The 27,700-nt window shown below is 41.7% G+C and overlaps 1 protein-coding gene and 1 pseudogene across 2 annotated transcripts in view; both read left to right on the forward strand.

The window, feature by feature from the left end:
• The first annotated feature begins 48 nt into the window (after nt 1-48).
• RNF115 (ring finger protein 115) overlaps nt 49-27,700 on the forward strand; it is an 85,560-nt gene continuing 57,908 nt past the window's right edge. Inside the window, exon 1 of one of the 2 annotated variants that reach the window (XM_066362093.1) lies at nt 49-401. In XM_066362093.1, the coding sequence (XP_066218190.1) occupies nt 300-401 (102 nt within the window). In that variant the 5' untranslated portion in view covers nt 49-299. The remainder of the gene's footprint in view (nt 402-27,700) is intronic. The other variant, XM_066362092.1, reaches the window with a different exon arrangement.
• Nucleotides 14,505-14,609, forward strand: LOC136396052 (small nucleolar RNA SNORA23; annotated as a pseudogene).

Below are 27,700 nucleotides of genomic sequence, written 5' to 3' on the forward strand. Positions count from 1 at the left end.
GGACGCTCTTTCTTTCTTCTCGTTGGGAAGTTGGAGGACCGACGAGGAGTTGGTGGAGGAGCTGCGAGCCGACTCTCCTTGTACCTCTTTTGATGCTGGAGGCGGGCCTTGGGGTCGTAGTCTGCGCCGCCGCCTCTTTGGGCCCGGCTGACTCACGTGACTGGCGCGGGCTCCGAAGCGGCGGGCTGCATTGAGGAAGAAGCAGCGGCAGCAGAGAGGGCGGCTACAGCTGGGAGGTAGTGGCCTGGCGAGGAACACAGGCCGGCTGCCCTCTCGGACCGCCGCGACGGAAGAGAAAAATGGCGGAAGCCTCGGCGGCCGGGACGGGCGCAGGCGCCACTGTCGCCGCACACCGGTTTTTCTGCCACTTTTGCAAGGGCGAGGTCAGCCCCAAACTACCGGTAAGAGCCCCGTGTCCCCTGCATTCAGACGTTTGCGCGGATTCTTCGTCCTGAAGACCCGGAATGGGTTTTAAGCTTCCCGCACACCCCAAAAATCGGTCCTAAATACTGCCATCCACTGCTCTCTGGTCGCTGGCCCCAGACCCCGGTGTCCGGCCCTGGTTCCCTCAACTCCCTCGGTGCCTCCGCACTTTCCCCGCTCCGCGGACGTTCCACCTACTCCTTACTCCCTCTCCTCTCTTTACATGCCCCCCCCCCCCATCTTTTTTCTTCTATAACAGGTTCTCTCCTGATAACTCTCTCCTCAATTCTCTTTCACTCTTCACCTTGGCTCCTATTCATGATGACCACCCCCACCACTACTACGACGCTCTTTCCGCTGTTGCTTTTCACCTTCCTCTATTTCCTTTTCCACTTTTCACCAGACACCTCCCTCCCCCAATCTCAGTGACTCAAAATAGTAGATTGATGAGGACGGTTTCTATTCGGTTGTCTGGGAAGGAGGAACATGGAAAGAGAGGGCTGGGAGGTAGCTGGGACGGAGGGGGATTTTGTGCCTCAGTGTTTTCCAGGGTTCTTGTGAATGTGAAAACAGCGATGTGCTAATGACTTGTAGACTGCCTGCTCTCTCTACCACTAATTGAAGGAAACAGCTTTGGGAAGAAGACAGAACGTGTTGTTTCAACTTGGTTATTTTGGTTGTCGTATTGCCAGGGTCTAAAGCGCCATCTCCCTTACCAACCTCCCTCCCTCCCTCATTCTGTCTCTTCACTTAATGAAAAGATCCAGGACAGTATGCTGGGAACTGCATCCTCTGACAGAGTAATTGGTTTTCACCAGCTTCTGACAGACTGTCTGTTAGTCCCTAGGGAGGTAGTGCTGTGGTTGTAAAGCGCTCCTGCCGCATGCTAGCAAAACCCTGAAGCTGTTTTGGGTTGGGTTATGGTTTCTGCAGGGAGACCCACCCTGGAGATTGTTAATACTGCAGGAAGACCCACCCCAGAGAATGTTATTCCTTTGGCCAGCCATCTTTAGAATTAGTTATGATTGTTCTACTTTAGAAGTATAAAGGTTCAGTCTTAAGATAGGATGGCTACCTATCTTAACTCTAGTATCTCAGAAACAATCTAAGAGAAAGCCTACTGAAGTATGGATGTGTCTTCTTAGAAACACAAATGGAGTCCCATGAATAAGCACTTAAAGGGCATTTATCACCTAAAAGTTGTGCTTTTTCAGGCTTTATTGGTATTTTCTTTCCTTTCTACTTGCCCCAACTCCAGATTCACAGTTTCATTTTATGGAACAAAACTTGAATTTGCACAACTGAAATTCTTTTTAAAAGAAAAGGTTTATTATTAGGCCATTGCTGGGCAATAAGAAGACTGGTTATGAGGCATGGAGTCTAAATCCCAAGCTTGGTAGGAAAGACAAGATGTCTGTCGTCTCAGAGTTTGCAAAGGTTTTTATCCATCAAGAAAGGTATAGGTCGACCGAAAGAATTTGCATTAGCTATAGGCAAAGACGTGGTAGAAGGTGAAGTGGGGCCAGGTCTGGGGTAGGCATAGAGTCCACAAAAAGAAATGTCACTTCCTGTAGGTTGGCTGTGGGCAGTAGTCAGGAAAGCCCACGTGTAAACAGGAAGCGGGGTCTCTTGGAGTTCTATGATGCTTTGGTAGGATAATCTGTGAAAATAGCCACCTGGAAATTAATCTGTAGTTCCAGCAGGGAATGGAAGGAATGTGAGCAGTCTTTTGGCAGAGCTGGTCCACAGCTATTAACAGGTTAATCATTCTGTCTCTTTCTTTCACTCTCTAGCCTTTGTAATTTTAATTTAGAACATCTCAGAATTTTTTCCTGTCGTTGTATATGTTACCTAGTTTTGCTTACCTATTCGTGCCCTTGTGCGTTTTGTGCCATATTTCAGTGCAGAGAAAAGCAGGTGCTTTTTCTTCCAGTGGACATCAGAGCCCCCAGGCCTCTCTTACCACAGAGAAGGAGTCCAGAATTTGTTCACTGTGTGTGTGATCATGTTGAAGAATGTCGTGCCTTGTTGAACATTGAAGCCTTAGCTCTCTGGTCTGTTTTTTCCTCCTGGAATGTAAAGCTCTTTTTAAATTATAGTTGGCATATGATATTATATTAGTATCAGGTGTATAGCATAGTGATTTGACATTTATATACCTTACAAAATGGTCCCATGGAAAGTCCAGTATACATCTGTCAGTGTATTTAGCTCTTCTGGCCTTTTAAGTCATTTACTTTTTGCCTTAAACAATCATAAAACAGTCTGACTTTGCAGAACTTATTTTATGTTTTATTTTTACCACCTGAAGTCCTCACTGCAAAGTCCTCTTGAAAAGGGATAATTTGAAAGGCTTAGATGTTTTTCTAAGCTTTAGTTTGATGCCCTGGGGCATCACATTATCTGTGATGCCTGATTTGTAAATTAAAGTGTATCACATGTCACAATTAAATATGACAGAGTACTTATACATACATACAAGGTTTTTCGCTTGATGTCCTGAAGGCAATACCTAGGAATATGGTTCCTGCTCTTAAGGAACTCACAATTTTGTTGGAAAGACAAGACAAACATGGAAAAGTTAATGTAAGGTGAATGAAGATAAATAATATGTGTGTTAGAATTCAGAGAAAGGGAGATATGACAGCATTGTTGAGGTCACGGAAACGTAAGATGGATTTAAATTGAGTTCCTCAGAACAGATAGAATCAGATCAGGAGAAGAGCATAGGCTGAGGCAGGAAAGGAAGAATGCATTGAGAAAGAAGGGAGAAACATTTAGTAAATCGTTGTGCATTTTTAGGAAAAGATGCGATGAGGTCGGGGTAAAGCTTTTACTCATAGAAAAGCCAGTGAGTTTCATGATCATTTCTATGTATATCCTTAACCCAGGTTGTAATCTTGAAAATGCTGGTTGTCAGAATGACCAGGTCAGTAAGTGGCTGATTTAGTATGAATCTGTCTCTGCTACAGGAAAACTAACTCAAACACTGGTAAGTCAGTAATATGATTTTCTGAGGATACCATAAATCTCCAAGTTACAAACATTGACATATAACACATATTTATGAACAGTGCGCCATAAGGACTATTTTTTTCTTAAAGATTTTATTTATTGATTTTTAGAGAGAGAGAAAGAGAGAAAGGGGGTGGGGCAGTGGGAAGCATCAACTTGTAGTAATTGTTTTCCGTCTGTGCCTTGACAGGGGATTCGAACTGGTGACCTCAGCATTCCAGGTTGATGCTTTATCCACTGTACCTCCACAGGTCAGACCGTAAAGGCTGTTACTAATCAATTGCAGTTGGACATCATTGAAAATGATAATAGAGTTACTCTACTCTCATGGCAAAGAATTAACCAATGAAGATCTTATGGAACCAGAGCAGATGGTAGCATTTAGGGAAGAAAACAGAGACCTAGAAACTGCAGAACTGGAAAAGTTTTCTAAAAATGAGTTAGCTGTTGCTTTTTGTCTCATGGAATCAGTAATGGCAAAGTTGGAGGAGCAAGATCCTGATACAGAGAGGTTCACCAAAGTTGACCATACAGTTACTGAAGGCCTGAGATTGCTACAGGGCCATTTATGATGAGAAAAAGAAAACCTCTTGCCTGACCAGGTAGTGGCGCAGTGGATAGAGTGTTGGAATGGGACGCGGAGGACCTGGGTTCGAGACCCCGAGGTCGCCAGCTTGAGCGTGGGCTCATCGGGTTTGAGCAGGGCTCACCAGCTTGAGCCTAAGGTTGCTGGCTCAAGCAAGGGGTCACTCGTTCTGCTGTAGCCCCCTGTTCAAGGCACATAAGAGAAATCAATCAATGGAAAACTAAGGAACCATAACGAAGAATTGATGTTTCTCATCTCTCTCCCTTCCTGTCTTTCTGTCCCTGTCTGTCGCTCTCTCTGACTCTCTCTGTCTCTGCCACAAAAAGGAAAGAAAAAGAAAAGCTCTGACCTCATCAGTAGTGGTGCAGTGAATAGAGTGTCGACCTAGGATGTTTAAGTCCCAGGTTTGAAATCCATAGGTCATCGGCTTGAGCGTGGGATCATCTGGCTTGAGCACAGGGTCATGGGTTTGAGTGTGGGATCATTGGCATGATCCCATGGTTGCTGACTTGAACAAGGGGTCACTGGCTTGGCTGGAACCACATGGTCAAAGCACATGTGTGAAGCAATCAATGAACAACTAAAGGGATTAAAGTGCTGCAACTATGAGTTGGTACTTCTCATCTCACTATCCCCCCCCAAAAAAAAGAAAAAAGAAAGGAAAGAGAGGAAGACAGAAAAGAAGAGCTCTGTACTGTATAAACCTCCGTTGATGCCTATTTCAAGAAACTGACTTCAGCAGAATCAAACCCTGACTCTTAACACCAGGCCCATCCACTCCAAGTCCATCATCTTCTGCATTATCCACTATGTTTAAGATTGTATTTGAAAATGCTTAAGTATTTATATGCATAGAAAGGTAAAAATAAATACTATGTTAAGACAAACATCTAAGTTACATTTAATAGGTAAATGTACCTTTTCCAACTTATATACAAATTCAACTTAAGAACAAACCTACAGAACCTGGGGACTGCCTGTAGCTAGATGCAGCTTATCATGATTAAAGTTTTTCTTTGTCTTGACCTATTTTACATTTTTTTTAAGTGAGAGGAAGGGAAATAGACAGATTCCTGCACGTGCCTGGGCTGGGATCTACCCAGTAGCGTCTGCAGCGTCCGTGTGTGGCTGATGCTTGAATCAACTGAGCTATCCTCAGCACCCAGGGGCTTCGATACTCTAACCAAGTCACAGGTTGTGCGAAGGGATGAGAGAGAGAAAAGGGGGAGAGAAAGGGGAAAAGAAGCAAATGGTCACTTCTCATGTGTGCCCTGACCAGGGATCGAATCTGGAATGTCGGCATGCTGGGCCGAGGCTCTATTCACGGAGCCAACCAGCCAGGGAACTATGTTGCATCTTAAGATAGTACTTACTCTACGCAAGTTTGATCACAGGAACCATCAACCAAGAGTGCTGTCCTCTCTGAACACCTCAAGCTGAGTATTGAGTTTTATATCATCTTTTAATGAGCTATTGCTAGATAGGTAGCGTTCTTTATCCAATCAGTGGGAAGGACTGCTTCACAGCTGCCTAATCTCTTGCCAATTCATTCATTACATTAGCAGAGTCATACTTATGTTTATTAGGGTAGAATTTTAAACCTTTTATTTTTCCCCCTATCTCTAGGATGTAGCATTTCTTGATACGTTTGAAGTGTGTGAAACAATAGCAATAGCTTACCCAATGTTCGCCCTGGAAGTAGCCTTAAATTTTTATCGTTTTTCTTGTTGGTCCTACTATAAAAGATTCACAGGCCCACCTAACTTTAGTGTCTGTATAAAAGAAACAGTTTTGGCTATAACTTCTAAGAGTGATTGGAATATGCCTAAAGCTATATAAATTAAGCCACTTTTGGTTGAGTTAATTTGGTAAACTGACACTCCTTACTGCTAATCTTGACCTATCCATTTTAATTTTGTGTGTCTTTGGTTTGGATCCTCTCGGATAAAGAATAAAACGTTTGACCTGTGATAGCACAGTGGATAAAGCATCAGTTTGGAGTGCTAAGGTCGCCCTTTCGAAACCCTAGCTTGCCTGGTCAAGGCACATACAGGAAGCAACCATGAGTTGATGCTCTTGTTCCCCCACCATCATCCCTTTTTTTTTTTTTTTAATTAATTTATTTTTTACAGAGAGTGAGTCAGAGAGAGGGATAGACAGGGACAGACAGACAGTAACGGAGAGAGATGAGAAGCATCAATCATTAGTTTTTCATTGCACGTTGCAATGAAACATCTTAGTTGTTCATTGATTGCTCTCTCATATGTGCCTTGACTGCGGGCCTTCAGCAGACTGAGTAACCCCTTGCTGGAGCCAGCGACCTTAGATTCAAGCTGGTGGGCTTTTTGCTCAAACCAGATGAGCCCGCACTCAAGCTGGCGACCTCGGGGTCTCGAACCTGAGTCCTCTGCGTCCCAATTCGACGCTCTATCCACTGTGCCACCGCCTGGTCAGGACATCATCCCTTTTCTCTCCCTCTCATTCTCTCCCTCCCCTCTCTATTAAAAAAAAAAAAAATTAAAAAAAAATTTTTATTTAGAAAAGACATTATGAAATGTGGGGAAGCCATGATGGCACTTTTAAAATGAAGACATATTCAATGGTACTGTTACCTATTAGGTTTCAAAAAAGAATCTCCATTCTATAAGTGACTATTGGTATGGAAATGTCTTTTTCTATTTAAGACTGTTTCCCTAGTTACAGTGAAAATAAATTCAGTATAGTTTATTGAGTACTAAACTTGGATTTTAAAATAAGTTTTGGTTATACAGTCTGAAACCCCAGGGTTTAAACTTTATATATGATGTAGTAAATGTATGTTTTTTGGTCGTCAGATGATAGAATAAATTAAGTAACTTAAAACTATTTTCAAAACATTAAAAACTTCAAGCTCACCTGACTATCCTGTTGAGAGACAATGTGAAATCAAAACTGATGTGAGTTACTATGCTACATTGAGGGCTGACTGGGTAGTACCACAGAGGGCTGTGTCATAGAATGTAAAAGTGTCATTGCATCCCCGTACTACCCTCCACCGTCTTTAAAATCAAGACCAGGGAATATTAATTACTGAAGCTGAATCTGGTTGTCATCATTAAACAGGTGAGATAAGTTATATATAGACTATTTTTGAATGAAGGTTGTTTTTTTTTTTAATTTATTGATTTTAGAAAGAGAGGAAGGGAGAGAGAGAGAGAGACAGGGAGACAGGAACATACATCTGTTCCTGTATGTGCCCTGACCCGGGCTTGAACCGGCAGCCTCTGCCCTTTGGGGCAAGGCTCTAACCAACCGGGCTGTCCAGCCAGGGCTGATGAGGGTAGTTCTTTAGGTGCTTTATGAAGATTAGAGTATTCAAATCCAGGTAAGAGACCCGTCTAATTAAGGACTGCTAGTGTATTGCTTACTTGTGAGATTTTGTTAAGGAACTAGCAGGCTTTCTCCCTCTCCCATCTGCTTATTATATCACCTTCTTTGATCTAATAAAATGTTAACCTTATCAATAATTAATGTTTTCTAGTTTAGCTTTTAATCAGATGCTCCTCAAGTTGTTATTATGCTATACTTGCAGTGGCTCTAATACAGGAAAACTTTTATAACCACCCTATAATAGTAGCTAAAAAGTAGATTTCTTAAAGATTTTGTCTTTCTTAAAGCTCTAGATTCACTAACCTTGCTTTTTAAGTTGCATGATTCTGTCCTGGCAGCTCAGTTTGTTAGAATGTTGTCCCAATACACCAAGGTTGAGGGTTTGATCCCCATTCAGGGTGTATACAATGAATACATGGAACAACAAATGCATGTTTCTCTCTGTCTGTCTCTGTGTTTCTCTCTACATCTCTCCCTTTCTTTTTTTTTTTTTTTTTTTTTTTTTGTATTTTTCTGAAGCTGGAAACGGGGAGAGACAGACAGACTCCCGCATGCGCTCGACCGGGATCCACCCGGCACGCCCACTAGGGGCGATGCTCTGCCCCCCAGGGGGTGATGCTCTGCCCCTCCGGGGCGTCGCTCTGCCACTCTAGTGCCTGGGGCAGATGCCAAGGAGCCATCCTTTGCTCCAATGGAGCCTTGGCTGCGGGAGGGGAAGAGAGAGACAGAGAGGAAGGGGGGGGTGGAGAAGCAAATGGGCGCTTCTCCTATGTGCCCTGGCCGGGAATCGAACCCGGGTCCCCTGCACGCCAGGCTGACGCTCTACCAACTGGCCAGGGCCTACATCTCCCCCTTTCTTTCCCTCTCTCTCCCTTTCTTTAAAATCAGTAAATAAAAATTATTTTTTTTAAGTTTCATGATTCTTAGGAAGACCTAGAGCTGCATCTAAGTAAGTTAATATGTTTAACTGGGGGAAGGAATTCAGTAATTTGAGATGGGTTTGAGATGTCTTTTTTTTTAAAGATTGTATTTACTGATTTTATGGGGGGAGGGCGAGAAGTATCCACTCATAGTTGCTTTACTTTTTAGTTCATTGCTTGCTTGTATGGTCCTTGACCAGGCCACTGAGGGCTTTGAACCAGGGAGCTCAGTGTTTCAGGTCAATGCTCTATGTACTGTGCCACTCACTACAGGTCAGGTTGAGAGGTCTTAATTACTAGATTATCTTAAATTGTGCTTTTGGTGACTTATCAGTTAAAGAGTCTACTTGATTATCTGGCACTGATCTGGTTCTATATAGCAGTTGCTTTTTAGAAATATTTCTTGAATGAATTAGTAATTTAATGAAATCTATCCTTTGTAATTCTTTTTTTAAAAAAGTGGCTTTAGTGTTGTGAGATCTAAATGGTGTCAGTGGTACAAAATGTAGGTCCTACTACATGAAGTTTGAATATACAGTGTTAGTAAGTATATTCCCTGCAATAATCTAGGAATAAGAAATATGTATTCTTATGGGTAGAAGGCTTGTTCTAGTCTTAATTTGACTGGTAGACATGTATATACGTACTGGGGAAATCTGTGGGACTTTTTCAGTATGGGGAAGAATAAAATCTTAAAATTAAACTCACTGAAGGTGAATTTCTTATATTTTTTGGGGGAAGTACTGATTGGATGCTTAAACTGTTTCTTTATGTTATTAGTTGGCTTTTTATAGCCTTTATTTACATTTAGGGAGAGGTCTTTCAGATGACCATCTTAGACTAGGAAAGGAGGTATGGATTGCTTATTCTCTGTAGTCAATTTAGAAGGGGTCCAATAAGAAAGAAGTTTGTAAATACTTATATCTTCTTGACCTCTCCACAGCTTAATAATAAACAACATGGCCTTGGCCGATTGGCTTAGTGGTAGAGCGTTGGCCTGGTGTGAAGGAGTCCCGGGTTCGATTCCCGGCCAGGGCACACAGGAGAAGCGCCCATCTGCTTCTCCACCTCTCCCCCTCTCCTTCCTCTCTCTCTCTTCCCCTCCCGCAGCTGAGGCTCCATTGGAGCAGAGTTGACCCGGGCACTGAGGATGGCTCCATGGCCTCTGCCTCAGGCACTAGAATGGCTCTGGTTGCAACAGAGCAACGCCCCAGATGGGCAGAGCATTGCCCCCTGGTGGGCATGCCGAGTGGATCCGGGTCGGGTGATGCCGGAGTCTGACTGCTTCCCCGTTTCCAACTTCAGGAAAAAAAAAAGTGTAGCTATCTCTAGATCAGAGTGAATGCTTTTTTGTCCATTGTAGGCCTGAACTTGTTTAAAATGGTAGGGAAAGACTTTCAGAGTAAACACACTGGCTGCAAGCTTTGGAACTAATCATAAGTTCTCATTTTACAGCTGTTACCAGCCCTTTCTATAGGTGGTTTTATTAATTTTATTATATATATAAATGTTAGAGTACTGTGGGAAAAAATGTTTTATTTTAATCTTTAAACAAATTATTGAATTTTTCAAGAGCCTCAGTTTTTCTTTTCTATAAAATTAGACAGGTTTTTTGTTTGTTTTTTTTACAGAGACAGAGAGAGTCAGAGAGAGGGATAGATAGGGACAGACAGGAACGGAGAGAGATGAGAAGCATCAATCATCAGTTTTTCGTTGCGCATTGTGACACCTTAGTTGTTCATTGATTGCTTTCTCATATGTGCCTTGACCGCGGGCCTTCAGCAGACCGAGTAACCCCTTGCTCGAGCCAGTGACCTTGGGTCCAAACTGGTGAGCTTTTGTTCAAACCAGATGAGCCCATGCTCAAGCTGGCGACCTCGGGGGCTTGAACCTGGGTCTTCTGCATCCCAGTCCGATGCTCTATCCACTGTGCCACCGCCTGGTCAGGCTAGACAGTTAGTTATGTTTATTACTATCTATGGCAGGGGTCCCCAAACTACGGCCGCGGACCACATGCGGCCCCCTGTGGCCATTTATCCGCCCCGCTGCACTTCCGGAAGGGGCACCTCTTTCATTGGTGGTCAGTGAGAATACTGTATGTGGTGGCACCGCAAAGTGCAGCGTTGCTCACGTACAGTACTACTTCCGGTGACGCAGGAATGCTCGTGTCACAGCTCCGGAAGCACGTTATATCACTTGTTACGGATAGCAGTGACAAATATGGAACTGGATATTGACCATCTCATTAGCCAGAAGCAGGCCCATAGTTACCATTGAAATACTGGTCAGTTTGTTGATTTAAATTTACTTGTTCTTTATTTTATTTTATTTTATTTATTTATTTTTTTGTATTTTTCTGAAGCTGGAAACGGGGAGAGACAGTCAGACAGACTCCTGCATGCGCCCGACAGGGATCCACCAGGCACGCCCACCAGGGGCGATGCTCTGCCCCTCCGGGGCGTTGCTCTGCCGCGACCAGAGCCACTCTAACGCCTGGGGCAGAGGCCAAGGAGCCATCCCCAGCGCCCGGGCCATCTTTGCTCCAATGGAGCCTTTGCTGCGGGAGGGGAAGAGAGAGACAGAGAGGAAGGAGGGGGGGGTGGAGAAGCAAATGGGCGCTTCTCCTATGTGCCCTGGCCGGGAATCGAACCCGGGTCCCCCGCATGCCAGGCCGACGCTCTACCGCTGAGCCAACCGGCCAGGGCTCTACTTGTTCTTTATTTTAAATATTGTATTTGTTCCCGTTTTGTTTTTTTACTTTAAATTTTTTTTTTTTTTTACTTTTATTAATTTTTAGAGAGGAGAGAGAATGAGAGAGAGAGAGAGAGAAAGGGGAGGGAGGAGCAGGAAGCATAAACTCTCATATGTGCCTTGATCAGGCAAGCCCAGGGTTTTGAACTGACAACCTCAGCATTCCAGGTCGACGCTTTATCCACTGCGCCACCACAGGTCAGGCCTGTTTTTTTACTTGAAAATAAGATATGTGCAGTGTGCATAGGGATTTGTTCATAGTGTTTTTTATAGTCCGGCCCTCCAACGGTCTGAGGGACAGTGAACTGGCCCCCTGTGTAAAAAGTTTGGGGACCCTTGATCTATGGCTTAGTGATTTGACCTTTTGGGTACTTTTGGATTTTACATAAGGGAATTTTGATCTGTAGTTCACTGAATTATTCTTACTGGATTTTTTTTTTTTTCCAGTGAGAGACCGACAGAAAGAAAGAGATGAGAAGCATCAATTCTTGTTGCAACAATTTAGTTGTTCATTGATTGCTTTCTCATATGTTCCTTGACCAGGGGGCTCCAGCCAAGCCAGTGACCCCTAGCTCAAGTCAGAGACCTTGGGCGTTCTCAGCGTCCAAGGCCAGTGCTCTATGCTACCATCTGGTCAAGCCCTTACTGGGATTTAAATTTTACTTCTGAAATGAATCTCTTCATGAGTTATAAACTATATTCTCTTGTTTTGTTGTAAGTAACAGTTTTGAGAATGTTAAGATTAAGGACATCATAATGCAAAACAATATATATATATTTTTTGACAGACAGAGAGAGGGACAGATAAGGACAGACAGATAGGAAGGGAGAGAGATGAGAAGCATCAATTCTTGCGGTAATTTAGTTGTTTATTGATTGCTTTCTCATATGTGCCTTGATGGGGGGTTGGCTAGAGCAGACCGAGTGACCCCTTGCTCAAGCCAGTGACCATGGTGTCATATCTATGATCCCACATGAAGCCAGTAACCCTGCGCTCAAGCTGGTGACCTTGGGGTTTCAGATCTGGGTCCTCCGCATCCCAGTTCCATGCTCTATCCACTGCGCCACCACCTGGTCAGGCCAAAGCAATATATTCTTAATGCTGGTAATGTTGATTGAATAAATTAAAACCTCAGTTTTTGGAAGACTTGGGTTTCAGTGACAGGTAAATTTGACCTGGGGATAATTTCCTCTTCAAGGACTGTTTTATAAATATCTGTCTTTGTTTTATTCTTAAATTAATTAACTCATTATATTTTTACTTTGTAATGGTCAGTTTGTATTTGACCTTTCCTGGCCTGAATGTCCCTGAGGTAAATTAGAGCATACTTTTTTTTTAAGCTGGTGAGGGAAGGGAGAGACAGACTGAAAGGGAAAGAGATGAGAAGCATCAACTCATCTCATAGTTGTGTCTCTTTAGTTGTTCAATGACTGCTTCTCATATGTACCTTGATGAGGGTGGGAGGGTGACTCCAGCTGAGCTAGTCATCCCTTGCTCAAGCCAGCAACCTTGGGCTCAATCCAATGACCTTAGGCTTCAAATTAGAGGCCATGGGATCATGTGTATGACCCCACACTCAAGCTGGCAACCACACGCTCAAGCCAGTGAGCTTGTACTCAGGCCAGATGAACCTGCATTCAAGCCAGCAACTTCAGGGTTTTGAACTTGGGACCTCAGCGTCCCAGGTCAGTGCTCTATCTTCTGTGTCACCACTGGTCAGGTTAGATTATACTTTTAAAGTTTTCTTACCTTATTGTCAGAAAGTCTACTAGAATTCCAAATATTATATGATTTACATCAGAGGTTCTGGGATTGCTCTGTGGGCACATGGTAGAAAGGACAGCACTGGCCCCAGCCTGTAGCTCAGGAAATAGAGTGTTAGCCCGGTGTATGGACCTGAGTTCGATTCCTGGTCAGGGCACACAAGAGAAGTGACTATTTATTTGCTTCTCTCCCCCACCCTCCACTCCCCCTTCTTTCTCTCTTTTCCTCCTGCAGTCAGTGGCTTGATTGGTTCGAATGTGGCTCCAGAGGCTGAGAATGACTTGGTTGGTCCCAGCGCATCAGCCTCAGGTGCTAAAACTAGCTCGGTACTAGAGTATCAGCCCCAGGTGGGGTTGCCAGGTGGATCTTGGTTAGGGTGCGATGGGAGTCTGTCTTACTGTCTCCCCTCCTTTCACTTAAAAAAAAAAAAAGGACATCACTAAATTATTTAAAAGTCTCTTATTTAATTTAATCTAAAGTCCTGTTCTTTATTCTTTTGTTTTAAACTGATTCTTTGACATGAAATGATGCTTATTGGTTGGTGATTTATAAAAAATATTTTAATTTGACAAAATAAAATTGACAATATTATGTGGGTTCCTAATTTTTTAATTTTATAATTTAGCTAGTATATGGAATCTAAAAGTCTGGAAATCAGTAGTCTCCTATAATGACACAGAATAGCATATTAATAGTTCTAAAAAAAGCATTTAAAAAAGTAATATGCTTAATAGTTTAATTCAGCTTTTCCCAGATTATTTATTTATTTATTTATTTTCTGAAAGGTCACTGATTAATAAAGATCTTATAGAATGTGGCTTGAGAAATGCTCCTCATTCAAATTTCTCAGAGGAATTTATTAGAGTATGTAAATTGTTGAAAACTGGTTATGTTCCAGGCACTATTTCATTGATGAAGTGACTTGCACAACATCATGCAACTGGTTTGTTACTCTGTGTTTCCACTCTAGTTTTGTTTAACTTCAGGTTTATTGCTTTTGACCACTTAGGCAGTTCTGAAGCATTGCTCATCCTTACTTAGAGGAATTAAGATTGGGATATTCAGAGAAGTTTGTTTTATGTGCATTTGCTTCCCTAAGTGTGATTTTTATCAGAATATGCACATTGTGTGTCATTTCATTGACTCTTAATCCCAGGTTATTTATCTTTCCCAATTTAGTGACACAGTGCTTGGAATATAGAGCTTAGAACAGGGGTTGGGAACCTATGGCTTGTGAGCCAGATGTGGCTCTTTTGATGGCTGCATCTGGCTCGCAGACAAATCTTTAATGAAAAAAATAATGTTAAAAATATAAAACATTCTCATGTGTTACAATCCATTCATTTCCTACTGCTCATGTTCATGGTTGCGGGTGGCCGGAGCCAATCACAGCTCTCCTCCGGGACAACACCAAATTTTTATTGGATAATGTGTAAGGTACACTGGTTGTTGTGAGGTCAGGAAATAAACTTCCCTCCTTTTAATCAAGTAGTCAGCTAGCTAATTGTAGAAACCCTTTTGGCAAAGAAGATGGCTCTCTCCTTTGTGGAGAGAGCAGGTTCTGCAGGGTGTCTTTAATATGCAATGATAAAATTGCATCGATGAAACGGTCAGATATAAAGCGGCACTTCGACACACGCCATACTACATTTGCATCAAAATATCCAGCGGGGATTCAGACTTGCTATCCACACAAACATCATAAGCCCAAGAGTAAGTTGGGATCATAGTACCAGTGTAGTGTTGTCTCACTGGCCAGCCTCCAAATTCCCACACAGAAAAAAAAAAAAAATCCAGCGGGGAACAGCAGGAAGAAACCATATCAAGAGCTACTGTGCAGAGTGCAAGCTAGTTAGCAGCAAATCCGTGTTTGGACCCAACAAGGTGACTGGAATTCAGCTAGCTTTGCTGGTGCTTTAGCAATTGTGAGAAACGGAAAGCTATTCACAGATGGGGAGTATGCCAAAACATTCATGCTTGATGTTGCCAATGAACTTTTTGACAACTTTTTGGATAAAGACAAGATAATCAAATGAATAAAAGACATGCCTCTGTTGGTAAGAACTCTTCACGATCGTACCATCATGATGGCAAATCAAATTGAGGCAAAAAGTGAAGGACATAAATGCAGCACCATTCTTTTCTCTCGCTTTGGATGAGTCAACAGACGTAAGCCATTTATCCCAGTTCAGCGTGATTGCAAGATATGCTGTTGGTGACACACTACATGAGGAAAGTCTTGCTGTTTTGCCTATGAAAGAGTCAACAAGAGGGGAGGATTTATTCAAGGTTTTCACTGAGTTTGCTAAAGAAAAAAATCTACCGATGGATAAACTTATTTCGGTGTGTACTGATAGTGCTCCGTGCATGGTGGGGAAAAACAGAGGATTCGTAGCGCTTCTTCCTGAACATGAAAAGAGACCCATCCTAAGTTTTCACTGCATCCTACATCAGGAGGCGCTTTGTGCTCAGATGTGTGGTGAGCAGCTTGGTGAGGTGATGTTGCTGGTCATTCGGGTGATCAACTTTATTGTTGCCCGAGCTTTAAATGATCGCCAGTTTAAAACACTGCTGGATGAAGTTGGGAATAATTATCCTGGTCTGCTTCTGCACAGCAATGTGCATTGGTTGTCAAGAGGGAAGATGCTCAGCCGTTTCATGGCTTGTCTGAGTGAAATCCGGACTTTTCTTGAAATAAAAAACGTCGAGCATCCTGAGTTAGCTAACAGAGTGGCTCCTGAAGTTCTCCTATCTTGTGGACATGACTGAATATCTGAACCAGCTCAATGTGAAAATGCAAGACGTTGGAAATACAGTCTTATCCCTTCAACAAGCAGTATTTGCATTTGAAAACAAGCTGAAACTTCATCGTGGACATTGAAACAGGTCGTTTACTACACTTTGAAAAACTGGGTGAGTTTAAAGATGCATGCACAGCAAGTGACCCTGCTCAACATCTTGATCTCCAGCAGCTAGCGGGCTTCACATCTAATCTCCTGCAGTCATTCAAAGCTCACTTTGGAGAATTTCATGAGTGCACTCATCTTTTTAAGTTCATCACCCCTTCACACAAGTGGGCAGTGAACAGCACCGACCTGAGTTATATCCCCGGTGTCTCCGTCAGAAATTTTGAGCTACAAGCTGCTGACCTGAAAGCTTCAGACATGTGCGTGAATAAGGTCAAGTCACTGAATGAAGATTTGGAAAGACTTACACAACAGCAAGCAGAGTTGGCGAGCAAACACAAGTGGGGAGAAATGAAAAAACTTCAACCCGCGGACCAGCTGATTGTCAAAACTTGGAACGCTCTTCCTGTCACATACCACACACTGCAGCGTGTGAGTATTGCTGTACTGACAATGTTTGGCTCTATGTATGCATGTGAGCAGTTTTTCTCACATCTAAAGAACATTAAGACCAATCTAAGATCATGTTTAACGGATAGAAGTCTCAAGGCTTGCATGAAGCTTAACCTCACCACGTATCAACCAGACTACAAAGCCATCAGCAAAACCATGCAGCACCAGAAGTCACATTAATGGTAAGAAGTACTTTATTCCTCATTGGTTAACAACAGCATAGCTATGTTATTAAAAAGAATTCAGAGACTTATTGTACTTTAAAAGTGTTGATCTTACATAAAATGCACACATTTACTTGTATTTAGTGTTAAACATAATGTATGGCTCTCACGGAATTACATTTTAAAATATGTGGCGTTCATGGCTCTCTTAGCTAAAAAGGTTCCCGACCCCTGGCTTAGAATACATTTGCTGAGTGAATGAATGTTGTCAGTTTATGTAATAAGATTTTATCAGCCTAAGCTAAAGGTAAGAAGATAAAATTTTCCTCTAGACTATGATGGTATACATTCGAGTGTTAAACAAAGAACTTTCACAGCTGAAAGTTTTTCTTAAAGAAAGATTTTATTGGCCCTGGCTGGTTGGCTCAGCAGTAGAACGTCGGCCTGGTGTGCGGGGGACCCGGGTTTGATTCCCGGCCAGGGCACATAGGAGAAGCGCCCATTTGCTTCTCCACCCCCCCACCCTCCTTCCTCTCTGTCTCTCTCTTCCCCTCCCGCAGCCAAGGCTCCATTGGAGCAAAGATGGGGATGGCTCCTTGGCCTCTGCCCCAGGCGCTAGAGTGGCTCTGGTCGCGGCAGAGCGACGCCCCAGAGGGGCAGAGCATCGCCCCTGGTGGGCGTGCCGGGTGGATCCCAGTCGGGTGCATGCGGGAGTCTGTCTGACTGTCTCTCCCTGTTTCCAGCTTCAGAAAAAAAAAAAAATAAAATAAATAAATAAAAAAGAAAGATTTTATTGAGGCAAGATGCTAACCAGAAAAGATGAGGCCAGGGACACAAAGTCTAAACCATCAGCATAAGGCTAGGTGGAAAACACTAGAATGTCTTCTGTATAAATAAGAAGTGGAGACTCCTGGGGTTCTTTGGCACTTGGCTATTCTCTCTTTTGGATCATCTTGGAAATTGCCCCCTAGAAGTTAATATGGAGTTCTAACAGACATGAATATGAGCAGTCTTTTGTTTAGCTGCTTTTCGCCTATTAACAGTATGACTGTTCGGTCCCTTTATCTCACTCCAGTTGCTTTAATTTAATGTAGAACATTTCAGAATTTCTTGTCAAGAGCTAACTGCAAACATTTTGGATCATTTAATATTTTATATTTATACCACTAGGTTGTTCCCCTTCTTGCTGCCTTTACTGTGAAGTAGCAAAGAACACTGTGACGAAAGCCTTTCTGGCTTTTGTGTTGGATGAGGCTAACTTTTTCTCTGATAATTGTTGTAGTTTAGTCTTTTTTTTTTTTTTTTTTTCTTAGAAAATTTGGCTTCTTGTCCATCTGATCAAGCTTATATCAAGTAACACTTTGTCCTGTGACCTCATTTTCTGCCTTGCTACACAATGAGCTAAAGAAGGTTGGTTGATTATACACTCCTGTTTGGAGTCACTGATAATGTCAGTGTTCAGTCATGGCTTGGAATGAAGGAACAAAATGATGAAGGTTGTGAATGTTACTATTCTTAGGAAGTGAGACCATAAAGATCAAGGCAGTTATGGCCTAGAGCCAAATCACAGCTCTTCAAAGAGTATTTAAGTTGTATATATAAAAAAATCTTTAGGCCCTGGCCGGTTGGCTCAGCGGTAGAGCGTCGGCCTGGCGTGCGGGGGACCCGGGTTCGATTCCCGGCCAGGGCACATTGGAGAAGCGCCCATTTGCTTCTCCACCCCCGCCCCCCCCTCCTTCCTCTCTGTCTCTCTCTTCCCCTCCCGCAGCCAAGGCTCCATTGGAGCAAAGATGGCCCGGGCGCTGGGGATGGCTCCTTGGCCTCTGCCCCAGGCGCTAGAGTGGCTCTGGTTGTGGCAGAGCGACGCCCCGGAGGGGCAGAGCATCGCCCCCTGGTGGGCAGAGTGTCGCCCCTGGTGGGCGTGCCGGGTGGATCCTGGTCGGGCGCATGCGGGAGTCTGTCTGTCTCTCCCCGTTTCCAGCTTCAGAAAAATAAAAAAAAAAAAAAATCTTTATTTTTGAAAGATTTCATTTTTATTGATTTTAGAGAGAGGAGAGTGAGAGAGAGAAAGAGAAAGGCAGAGGGGAGTAACAGGAAGCATTGACTTTTTGTTGCTTCTAGTATGCACCTTGACCTGGGAAGCCCAGGGCTTCAAACTGGTGACCTCGGCATTCCAAGTCAACGTTCTATCCACTGCGCCACCACAGGTCAGGCTAGGTATCTTTACCTAATATTTTAGGCCTAATATTTTCTTTATTTGTAAACTGGTTTTATTCCTGATTAATATAGCCAGGGGGAACAATTGCTTAAGATATTTTTTGTTCAGAGAACTAATTTCAAAATGCTTAAACAGGAAACTTGTCCTTTTAAATGAGTGCTGGGCCACATGAACGAGCCTGATGGCAGTTCTTGTTTTCCTGGAGAGTTGGAGATACAAGTAAATAAGGACAGCACCTGTGCTCTAGTTTTACAGATGGAGAAACAGGTCTTCACAAACACATGAAGGTAATGGTAGAACTGGGAACAGAACTCAGAAGTGCTATTTTTTTGTTTTGGGGTTCACTTGATGCTTTTGAAAAGGAAAGGAACTGTAATCTGAATTGAAAAAGGATGATCATAGGGGACTATGGGAATAGCTTTTAGAAAAAAGCAGGGTCTTTGACCTAGATTTGTGAGTTTGGCATGAAATTCAGGGTGTTTTGGGTTGGTCCAGGATCTGTGATGTGTTTTAGTTTATGCTTCTAATCCTTCTAACTAGGAGTTCCCAAACAGTTTTTTTTTCTTAAGCTAACTTTAAAATGTTTTATTTATTTATTTGAGAGAAAGAGAAGGGGAGAGAAACATTGACACCCAGGCCCCCATTCTGCCCATCCATGCATTTATTGGTTGACTCCTGCATGAGCTCTGACCAAGGATTGAGTTGATACTCCAATCAACTGAGCTTCCCAGCCAGGGCAAGAAATTCCTGAATAGTTTGGCTGTGTGATACTCAGTATGCATAAGAGATTAGGAGTAACTGTATTATCTTAGATTTTTGGCTGTCAGAAGAGACAGAAAATAGGCTTCTGTTTTATATAAAATAAAAAAAAACATGTTGATAGTGAACAGGTAGAAAAGCAAAGCTGTGGAATTAGGGAATAGTAAGTCTTGACTATATTTCATATGCTGAGTAAATAGTAGATACAATTGTCTATAAAGTTAAAAGGTATATAAGTTTCACTGGAAATTAATATATATATATAAATGGTTTCTGGTTCATTGTCCTGCCCAAACCTTACATTTTGTGATAATTGATCCCTTGAAAGATAAGAAGGGAAAAAAAAGAATGTATTAAAACCAGATGGGGACATAAAAATATATATACTTTTCCTCCCATCCTCTAAGTTCTTCTGGCTGGGCTAATAATCAAATTAACAGACAGATTAACAGGAAAAATATCCTTTTTAATAACGTGCACATGGCAAATTCACATAAGCATGGAAACTCCAAAGGTAAAATTGGATATATGTGACATTTTGGATTTTGGACAAAGGACAAAGAAGGGAAGAACTGGATTTTAGATTTCAAAAATGAGAATGAGAAGGTTATAGCAAATTGAGGAAGAGCTGAACATACCTGGCAGGTAAATTTTTGCTAGGCAACCCAGAAACAATGAGATGGGGTTGTCTAGTAAACAAGCCTGCTTCTCTCTCTCACTCTCTCTCTCTAAAACAAACAAAACAAGTCTGGTTAATACCTTTGTATCCACCTTAATTCAAACTGCAATATCTTTCTTGGAGCAGGATTTTCTCTCTGAATCACTTGGACAGGAAAGGGGGAAGACTCAAACATTCTGAGTCTTAAAATCAGTATCCTAAAAGGCACACTGTTTCTCCATCTGTAATTTGGTCCCCTTCAATTACCCCTTTCTTTTCTTTCCTGTATCACAGTAGCTTTTTGTTCTCTTGAACTGTTCTTATTAAATGGGTTAGTAGTATCAAGGGCTAAGCTATACTTACAGAGTTGTTCCTGATTCAGACTTATTAATGGTGAAAAATATTTCTGCTTGTGGGTATTTTTAGATGAAACAGGCAGTGGAACACCTGAAGTAGTTCTTTTAAGTATACCTGCTATGCGGAGTATCGTCGCTAGAGTTGTATATAATAAATTTTCATACTCTAAGGGGAAAGCAGCTTAGTTTGGTGGAAACAACTGGGTTCCAGTGATTCTAGATCAATAACTTAGGTTTGTGATACTTTGCTTTTAAACATGGGATGATAGAAATGATTTAACGAAATTTTATTGATGAGACTTTGTGATTGTGGGGCTGTATGCATTGGCAGTATTTGTGGGGGTAGTATTGAAGATTTGATGTATTAATATTAAAGCAGGGGATGCCCTGACTGGGTAGCTCACTTAATTAGAGTGTCATCCCAATTTGCCAAGGTTGCAGGTCTGATACTTGATTAGGGCAGGTACAAGTAATGAATGTATAGATGGATGGAACAACAAATCAGTGCTTCTCTCTTTCTCTGTCTCTCTATCCCCTCCTCCTTTCCCCACTTTCCTCTTCCTCTAAAATCAATTTTAAAAATATTTTAAGCAGAGGAGAAGGGATTTTCATAATGCCAGATATATGATGGATGTTTAATTTATTATTCTTGGTTTGCCCTTTCCTCTTATGCAAACACAAACCCCTTATGGTTAAAATTCAAAACTGTGTATCTGAATATATCAATATGGTATGTGACCAAGGCCTAGGTGTGGGGGGAGTGAGTGTAGAGGTAGGGAGAGACTGTTTGGTTCCCATTTTCCTTGTACAAACTTTTCCTTACTGCATAGATACTCCTCCAAGTTGAAGTTTAAAAAATTAGGAAAAAGTAGAATGTAAAGTTAGCCATCACTTAAAGCCCAATCTGGTTGCAATCTTAGTGTAGGGCATGACTAAATTTTGATTGTAATTATACTGTATAATAAAATATAGACAAGTAACGGGGTTATATTCTATTAGGAGAAAGAATGCATTGATTGTTAGAAGAAAATGTGTGAATTGTGGGTCAGCAGTGAAAGAATACGCGAGTTAGAGGCAAACAAATTGTGCTTTTCCTGGTGCTGCCTAGGGGAAACAGAATCCCAGGTCCTTGATTTTGAGGGTCTGATTGATGCTCATACCAGGGATGGATATATTAGGCTATCCTAGCATGATGACACAAACTATATATATATATTCATTTGTCTGAATACTCTGATTCTCTGCATGTTTAGCGAGTGATTATAATCTAGAATAACTATAATAGCTCTCTTTATTAAATGTCTACTATCTAATGTGCCAGTCACAGAATTAGATATTTTACAAACATCTTACTCTTTACAATAACACAGTGGTGATGCAACAGATGAAGCAGTTGAGTCTCAGAAAGATAGTGACTTCCCAAAGACTTTTTATCTAATTAAAGTCCTGAGATTGAAATTCAGATCTCTGACCCCAAAACTTTTCCCTCTATGCCAGGATAATTTTTATGTAGATTTGCTTATTGAAAAAACACTGTGCTGACAGCAAAAGAAACCAACAACAAAATAAAAATGCACCCAAATGAGAGATGATAGTCTCAAACAACAAACAGCTCCAATAAGAAGTTACTATCCAAAATATATAAGGAAGTCACAAAGCTTAGCAACAAACAAGCAAGCAATCCAATTAAAAAATGGGGAGAGGACCTGAACAGACACTTCTCCCAAGAAGACATACAAATAGCCTACAGATATATGAAAGGATGCTCATCTTCGCTAGCTATTTGAGAAATGCAAATCAAAACCACAATGGGATACCACCTCACATCTGTTATATTGGGTGTTATCAACAAGACAAGTAATAGCAAGTGTTGGAGAGGCTGTGGAGAAAAAGGAACCCTCATTTATTGCTGGTGAGAATGTATTCTGGCACAGTCATTATAGAAGACAGTATGGTGGCACCTCAAAAAATTAAGAATAGAATTACCATATGACCCAGAAGTCCCCCTACTGGGTATCTACCCAGAAAAGCTCAAAAACATTGGTACATAAATACACATGAACTCCCATGTTCATTGCAGCATTATACACAGTGGCCAAGACATGGAAACAACCAGAGTATCCCCTGATAGAGGATTGGATAAAGAAATGGTACAGATATACAGTGGAGTACTACTCAGCTATAAGAAATAATGACATTGCCATTTACAACAATATGGATGGACATTGAGGACATTATAACTGAGTGAAATAAGTAAATAAGGAAAAGCTAAGAACTATGATTTCACACATAGGTGGAATATAAAACTGAGACTCATGTACATAGATAAAAGTAAAGTGATTATCCCAGGGAAGGGTGGGGGAAGAGGGGAGTAAAGAGGGACAAATATACAGTGACAGAAAATTATTTGACTTTGGGTGATGGGCATACAACACAATCAACAGTTCGGAACGATTCTCTGGAGAGGTTCACCTGAAACCTCTGTACTCTTCTTGATCAGTGTTACCCCATTAAATTTGTTTTCAAAATAAAAATTAAAAAAAATAAAAACACTGTGCTGAACACTGAAAGTAATTGGGCCGTTTGATAACTTTTTTTATTGCAATTAAGTAAGTTGACATTCTAGGTTTTTTATATATGGCCTCAGAATTTGTTTTTTTAAATATTTTTATTTATTAGCCCTGGCCGGTTGGCTCAGCGGTAGAGCGTCGGCCTAGCGTGCGGAGGACCCGGGTTTGATTCCCCGGCCAGGGCACACAGGAGAAGCGCCCATTTGCTTCTCCACCCCTCCACCGTGCCTTCCTCTCTGTCTCTCTCTTCCCCTCCCGCAGCCGAGGCTCCATTGGAGCAAAGATGGCCCAGGCGCTGGGGATGGCTCTGTGGCCTCTGCCTCAGGCGCTAGAGTGGCTCTGGTCGCAACATGGCGACGCCCAGGATGGGCAGAGCATCGCCCCCTGATGGGCAGAGCGCCGCCCCATGGTGGGCGTGCCGGGTGGATCCCGGTCAGGCGCATGCGGGAGTCTGTCTGACTGTCTCTCCGTTTCCAGCTTCAGAAAAATGCAAAAAAAAAAAAATTTTTTTTAATTTATTTATTCATTTTAGACAGACAGACAGACAGAAAGGAGGAGCAGGAAGCATCAACTCCCATATGTGCCTTGACCAGGCAAGCTCAGGGTTTCGAACTGGTGACTTCAGTGTTTCCAGGTCGACACTTTATCCATTGCGCCACCACAGGTCAGGCAGAATTTGGTTTTATGTGAATCTTTATTTGAAGGACCAGACTGTTCTTGATCTGCTTATGTATATTTTTGGGCTGGTAAAGATGGAAGGTTTCAGACCCTAGATTTTCAGGGAGGGGCTGAATGGCAGCTGAATTTTCAATGCCTCATTTGACCTTGCCATAAACTTTTTCATTCAGTCTACAGCAAATTATATTTCCTGTTCCTTTCTCTAAAAGCAGTTATTTTCTGTTAATGTAGTGTAATGAAAAGAATGTGTTTCCCAGATCTATTTAATTGGTAGTTAAAAATATACTCTTTATAAATATGATTAGGCATTCCCTAAAATGTACTTTTTGCCCTGGCCGGGTAGCTTGGTTAGTTAGACTTAGAGCATCATCCTGATACACCAAGGTTGAGGATTCTATATCTGGTCAGGGCACATACAAGAATCAACCAGTGAATACATGAACAAATGGAACAACAAATCGATGTTCCTCTCAAAAACTAAATAAATAAATAAATAATCAATTTAAACAATGAAACCTCATGAAAAAAATAATAAAGTATAGTCTTTCTTATTAGCCCAAAGCTTGATAATGTTTATTTAAAAGAGAGATTTATGGTATGGAGGGGAGCAGTTTGTCACTTCAAGATATGCTACTTTGGAATGTTGATTATTTTAGACTAGTTAATTTTTTATGATTTTATTTATTGATTTTAGAGGAGAGAGAGAAAGACAGGGAGGGGGCTCAGAAGAGTGGGAAGCATCAACTCATAGTTGCTTCTTGCATGTACCTTGATTGGGAAAGTCTGGGGCTTTGAACTGGTGACCTCAGTATTCCAGGTCAACGCTCCATCCACTGCACCTCCACAGGTGAGGCTAAAGCTGGTTAATTTTAAGAAATGGCATACATGGGCCTGACCTGTGGAGGCACAGTAAATAAAATGTTGACCTGGAATACTGAGGTTGCCTGTTTGAAACCCAGTACTTGCCTGGTCAGGGCATGTACGAGAAGCAACTACTATGAGTTGATGTTTCCCGCTCCTTCCACCCCTTTCTCTCTCTCTCTCTCTCTCTCTCTCTCTCTCTCTCTCTCTGTCCCCTCCCTCTAAAGTCAATAAATAAAATCTAAAAAAAAAAAAAAAAAAAAAAAGGAAAGAAAAGAAAAGAAAAAAAAAAAAGGCAGACGGGAACGGGTGGTTGTGATGGATGTCATCCACACAATCGCAAAGCTCACCAGCTTGAGCCCATAGGTCGCTGGCATGAAAAACCCAAGGTCACTGGCTTGATCAAGGGGACACTGGTATGGCCCTGGTCAAGGCACATATGAGAAGCTCAACATACAGCTAGAGAGAGTGCAGCTATCAGTTGATGCTTCTCGCTCACTCTCTTTCCTCCCTCTCTTGGAAGCAATCAATGCACAACTAAAGTGAAAGCAACTATGAGTTGATGCTTCTCATCCTTTATCGCCCTCTCTTTCTCTCCAAAAAATACCTGAAAACAAAAAAAGATACTTGATGTGAGTTTTTTTGTGAACCCCGAAAGATTCATTTGGTGTAAACTCCAAAAGGATATATCTGCTGAGATGGACTCCCCCTGGTCAACCAAGGGCCCAAATTTTCTGAATAATGAGAACCTAATGGCTGTTTACTTAAAGACTTCTCATGTGCTCTATATACTGGGAAGAATCTCAGACTGAACTCTCAGCTTCCTGTATCATGCGTCACTTATTTACACAGTCTCATTGAACAACTGCAGGGAAATTGTGGTTTTGTCTTTTGACCCAAGGACTGAGACCTGTCTTGTGCAAACAGAGTTCTATAATTTGGATACCTTATTTCACCAAAATGGACCTAATTGAGAACCTGAGTGGAAACTTTTGCTGTAAAAGGTAGCCTACCCTCTGTTTCAGTGGAACACGTTAGGTTGCTACCTGAATCTGCTTTCAAGGCTGCAACTCCTTTTTGCTCAAGTAAATGCTTTTTATTCTTTATTATAGTCGATTTTCACTTAAAATTTTCTTTGGATTAATGTATTCTTTTATTCCCATTTCCCCAGCCCTCCCCTTTGGTAACATCAGCTTATTCTCTATATGAGTCTGTTTTATTCATTTATCTTGGTGGTGTTGTTTTTTTAAGATTCCACACAAAAGTGAGCTCATATGGTACTTGTCTTTGTCTGATTTATTTCACTTAGCATAGTACCCATGTTGCCGGGAATGGTGAGATTTTATTTTTTTATTGCTGAATAATATTCCTCTGTGTGTGTGTGTGTGTGTGTGTGTGTGTGTGTGTGTGTGTGTGTGTTATGGAGACTAAAAATATATTGATACTTTCCCTCCCATTGTTTAAGGTTTTCTAGTCTGGCTAAGAAATTAATATAGAAACAGATTAACAAGAGAAAATCAAGTTTTAATACATGTGCATGGGGAGTTTGGGGAAATTCACACAGGCATGAAAATTCCAGACAGTGAGGCAACATTGGGTATATAAGACATTTTGGACAAAGGGAAAGGGGTTGGGTGGGTCTTAGATTTCAGAAGTGAGAGTAGGCCATTTATAGGTAGTTGAGGGAGAGTGGAACATACATGGCAGGAAAATTCTTGCTAGGTAACTCAAACAATGGGACACAGAGGGTATCTAGCTAATAGGACCCTGTCTGAATCCTTTCTTCCTGAAGCAGGTTTCTCTGTCTGAAGCTCTTGGGCACAAAAGGGGGCAGCAGGTCAAAGTAAGTCTGTCTGTCTTTCCCTCTCTCCCTCCCTCCCTCCCTTCCTCCCTCCCTCTCTCCCTTCCTCCCTCCCTCTCTCCCTCCCTCCCTCTTTCTTTCATTCAAGATTTTATATTTTGATTTTAGAGAGAGGGGAGAGAGAGAGAGAAAGAAAGGGGTGGGGGAAGAGTACGAAGCATCATCTCAAAGTTGCTTCTCATATGTGCCTTGACTGGGCAAGTCTAGGTTTCAAACTGGTGACAGCATTTCAGGTTGATGTTTCATCCACTGCACCACCCACAGGTCGGGCGAGTCTTGTTTCTTAATAAACAGTTTAAAATCAACATCCCAAAAAGTAACTTTAGAGTGGCAGAACTTTGGTATGCACAGGCGCACACACACACCTAACCAACTCACCCCATATCTTTTTTACCCATTCATCTATGGATGGACACCTAGGTTGCTTTCCATATCTTGACTATTACTAGTAATGGTACAATGAGCATAGGGGTGCATATATCTTTTCAAATTAGTGTTTTTGTTTTTCTAAATACCTAGCACTGGAATTGCTGTATTGTATGACAACTCTATTTTTAAGTTTCTGAGGAATCTCTATACTGTTTTCCATAGTGGAAAACACGATTTACAGTCCCATCAACAGTGTACAAGGGTTTCCTTTTCTCCTCAACCTCACCAACATTTGTTATTTGTTGATTTACTGATGATAGCCATTCTGACAAGTGTAAGGTGATACCTCATTGTGGTTTTGATTTGCATTTTCCTGATGATTAGCAATAATGTTGAGCATCTTTTCATGTCTGTTGACCATTTGCATGTCCTCTTGGGAGAAATGTGTATTCATCACATCTACCAATTTTTAAAATGGATTGGTTTTTTGTTTTAGTGTTGTAAGGAGATCTTTATATAGTTTGGATATTAACCCCCTGTTGGATATATCATTTGCAAATCTTCTCCCATTCAGTAGGTTGTCTTTTCCTTTTGTTTCCTTCACTGTGCAAAAAGGTTTTAGTGTGATATAATCCATTTGTTATTTTTACTTTTGTTTCCCTTGCTTGAGGAGATGTATCCAGAGATACTGCTAATACTAGTGTCAAAGAGTTTACTGCCTGTTTTCATCTCAGAGTTTTATAGTTCCAGGTTTAACATTTAAGTCTTTAATCCATTTTAAGTTTATTTTTGTATATGGTGTAAGAAAGTGATCCAATTTTACTTTTTTGCTTGTATTCAATTTTGCCAACACCATTTATTGAAGAGACTGTCTTTACCCCATTGTGTATATCCTTGCCTCCTTTGTCATAGATTAATTGACCATGTAAGCAAGAATTTGTTTCTGGGCTCTCTATTCTGATTTTAGTATATGTGCTGCCAAAGCGAGCACTAGGTTCTCTATTTTCCATTGATCTGT

Source organism: Saccopteryx leptura, chromosome 2 (genome assembly GCF_036850995.1).
Source record: "Saccopteryx leptura isolate mSacLep1 chromosome 2, mSacLep1_pri_phased_curated, whole genome shotgun sequence".
Taxonomy (NCBI): domain Eukaryota; kingdom Metazoa; phylum Chordata; class Mammalia; order Chiroptera; family Emballonuridae; genus Saccopteryx; species Saccopteryx leptura.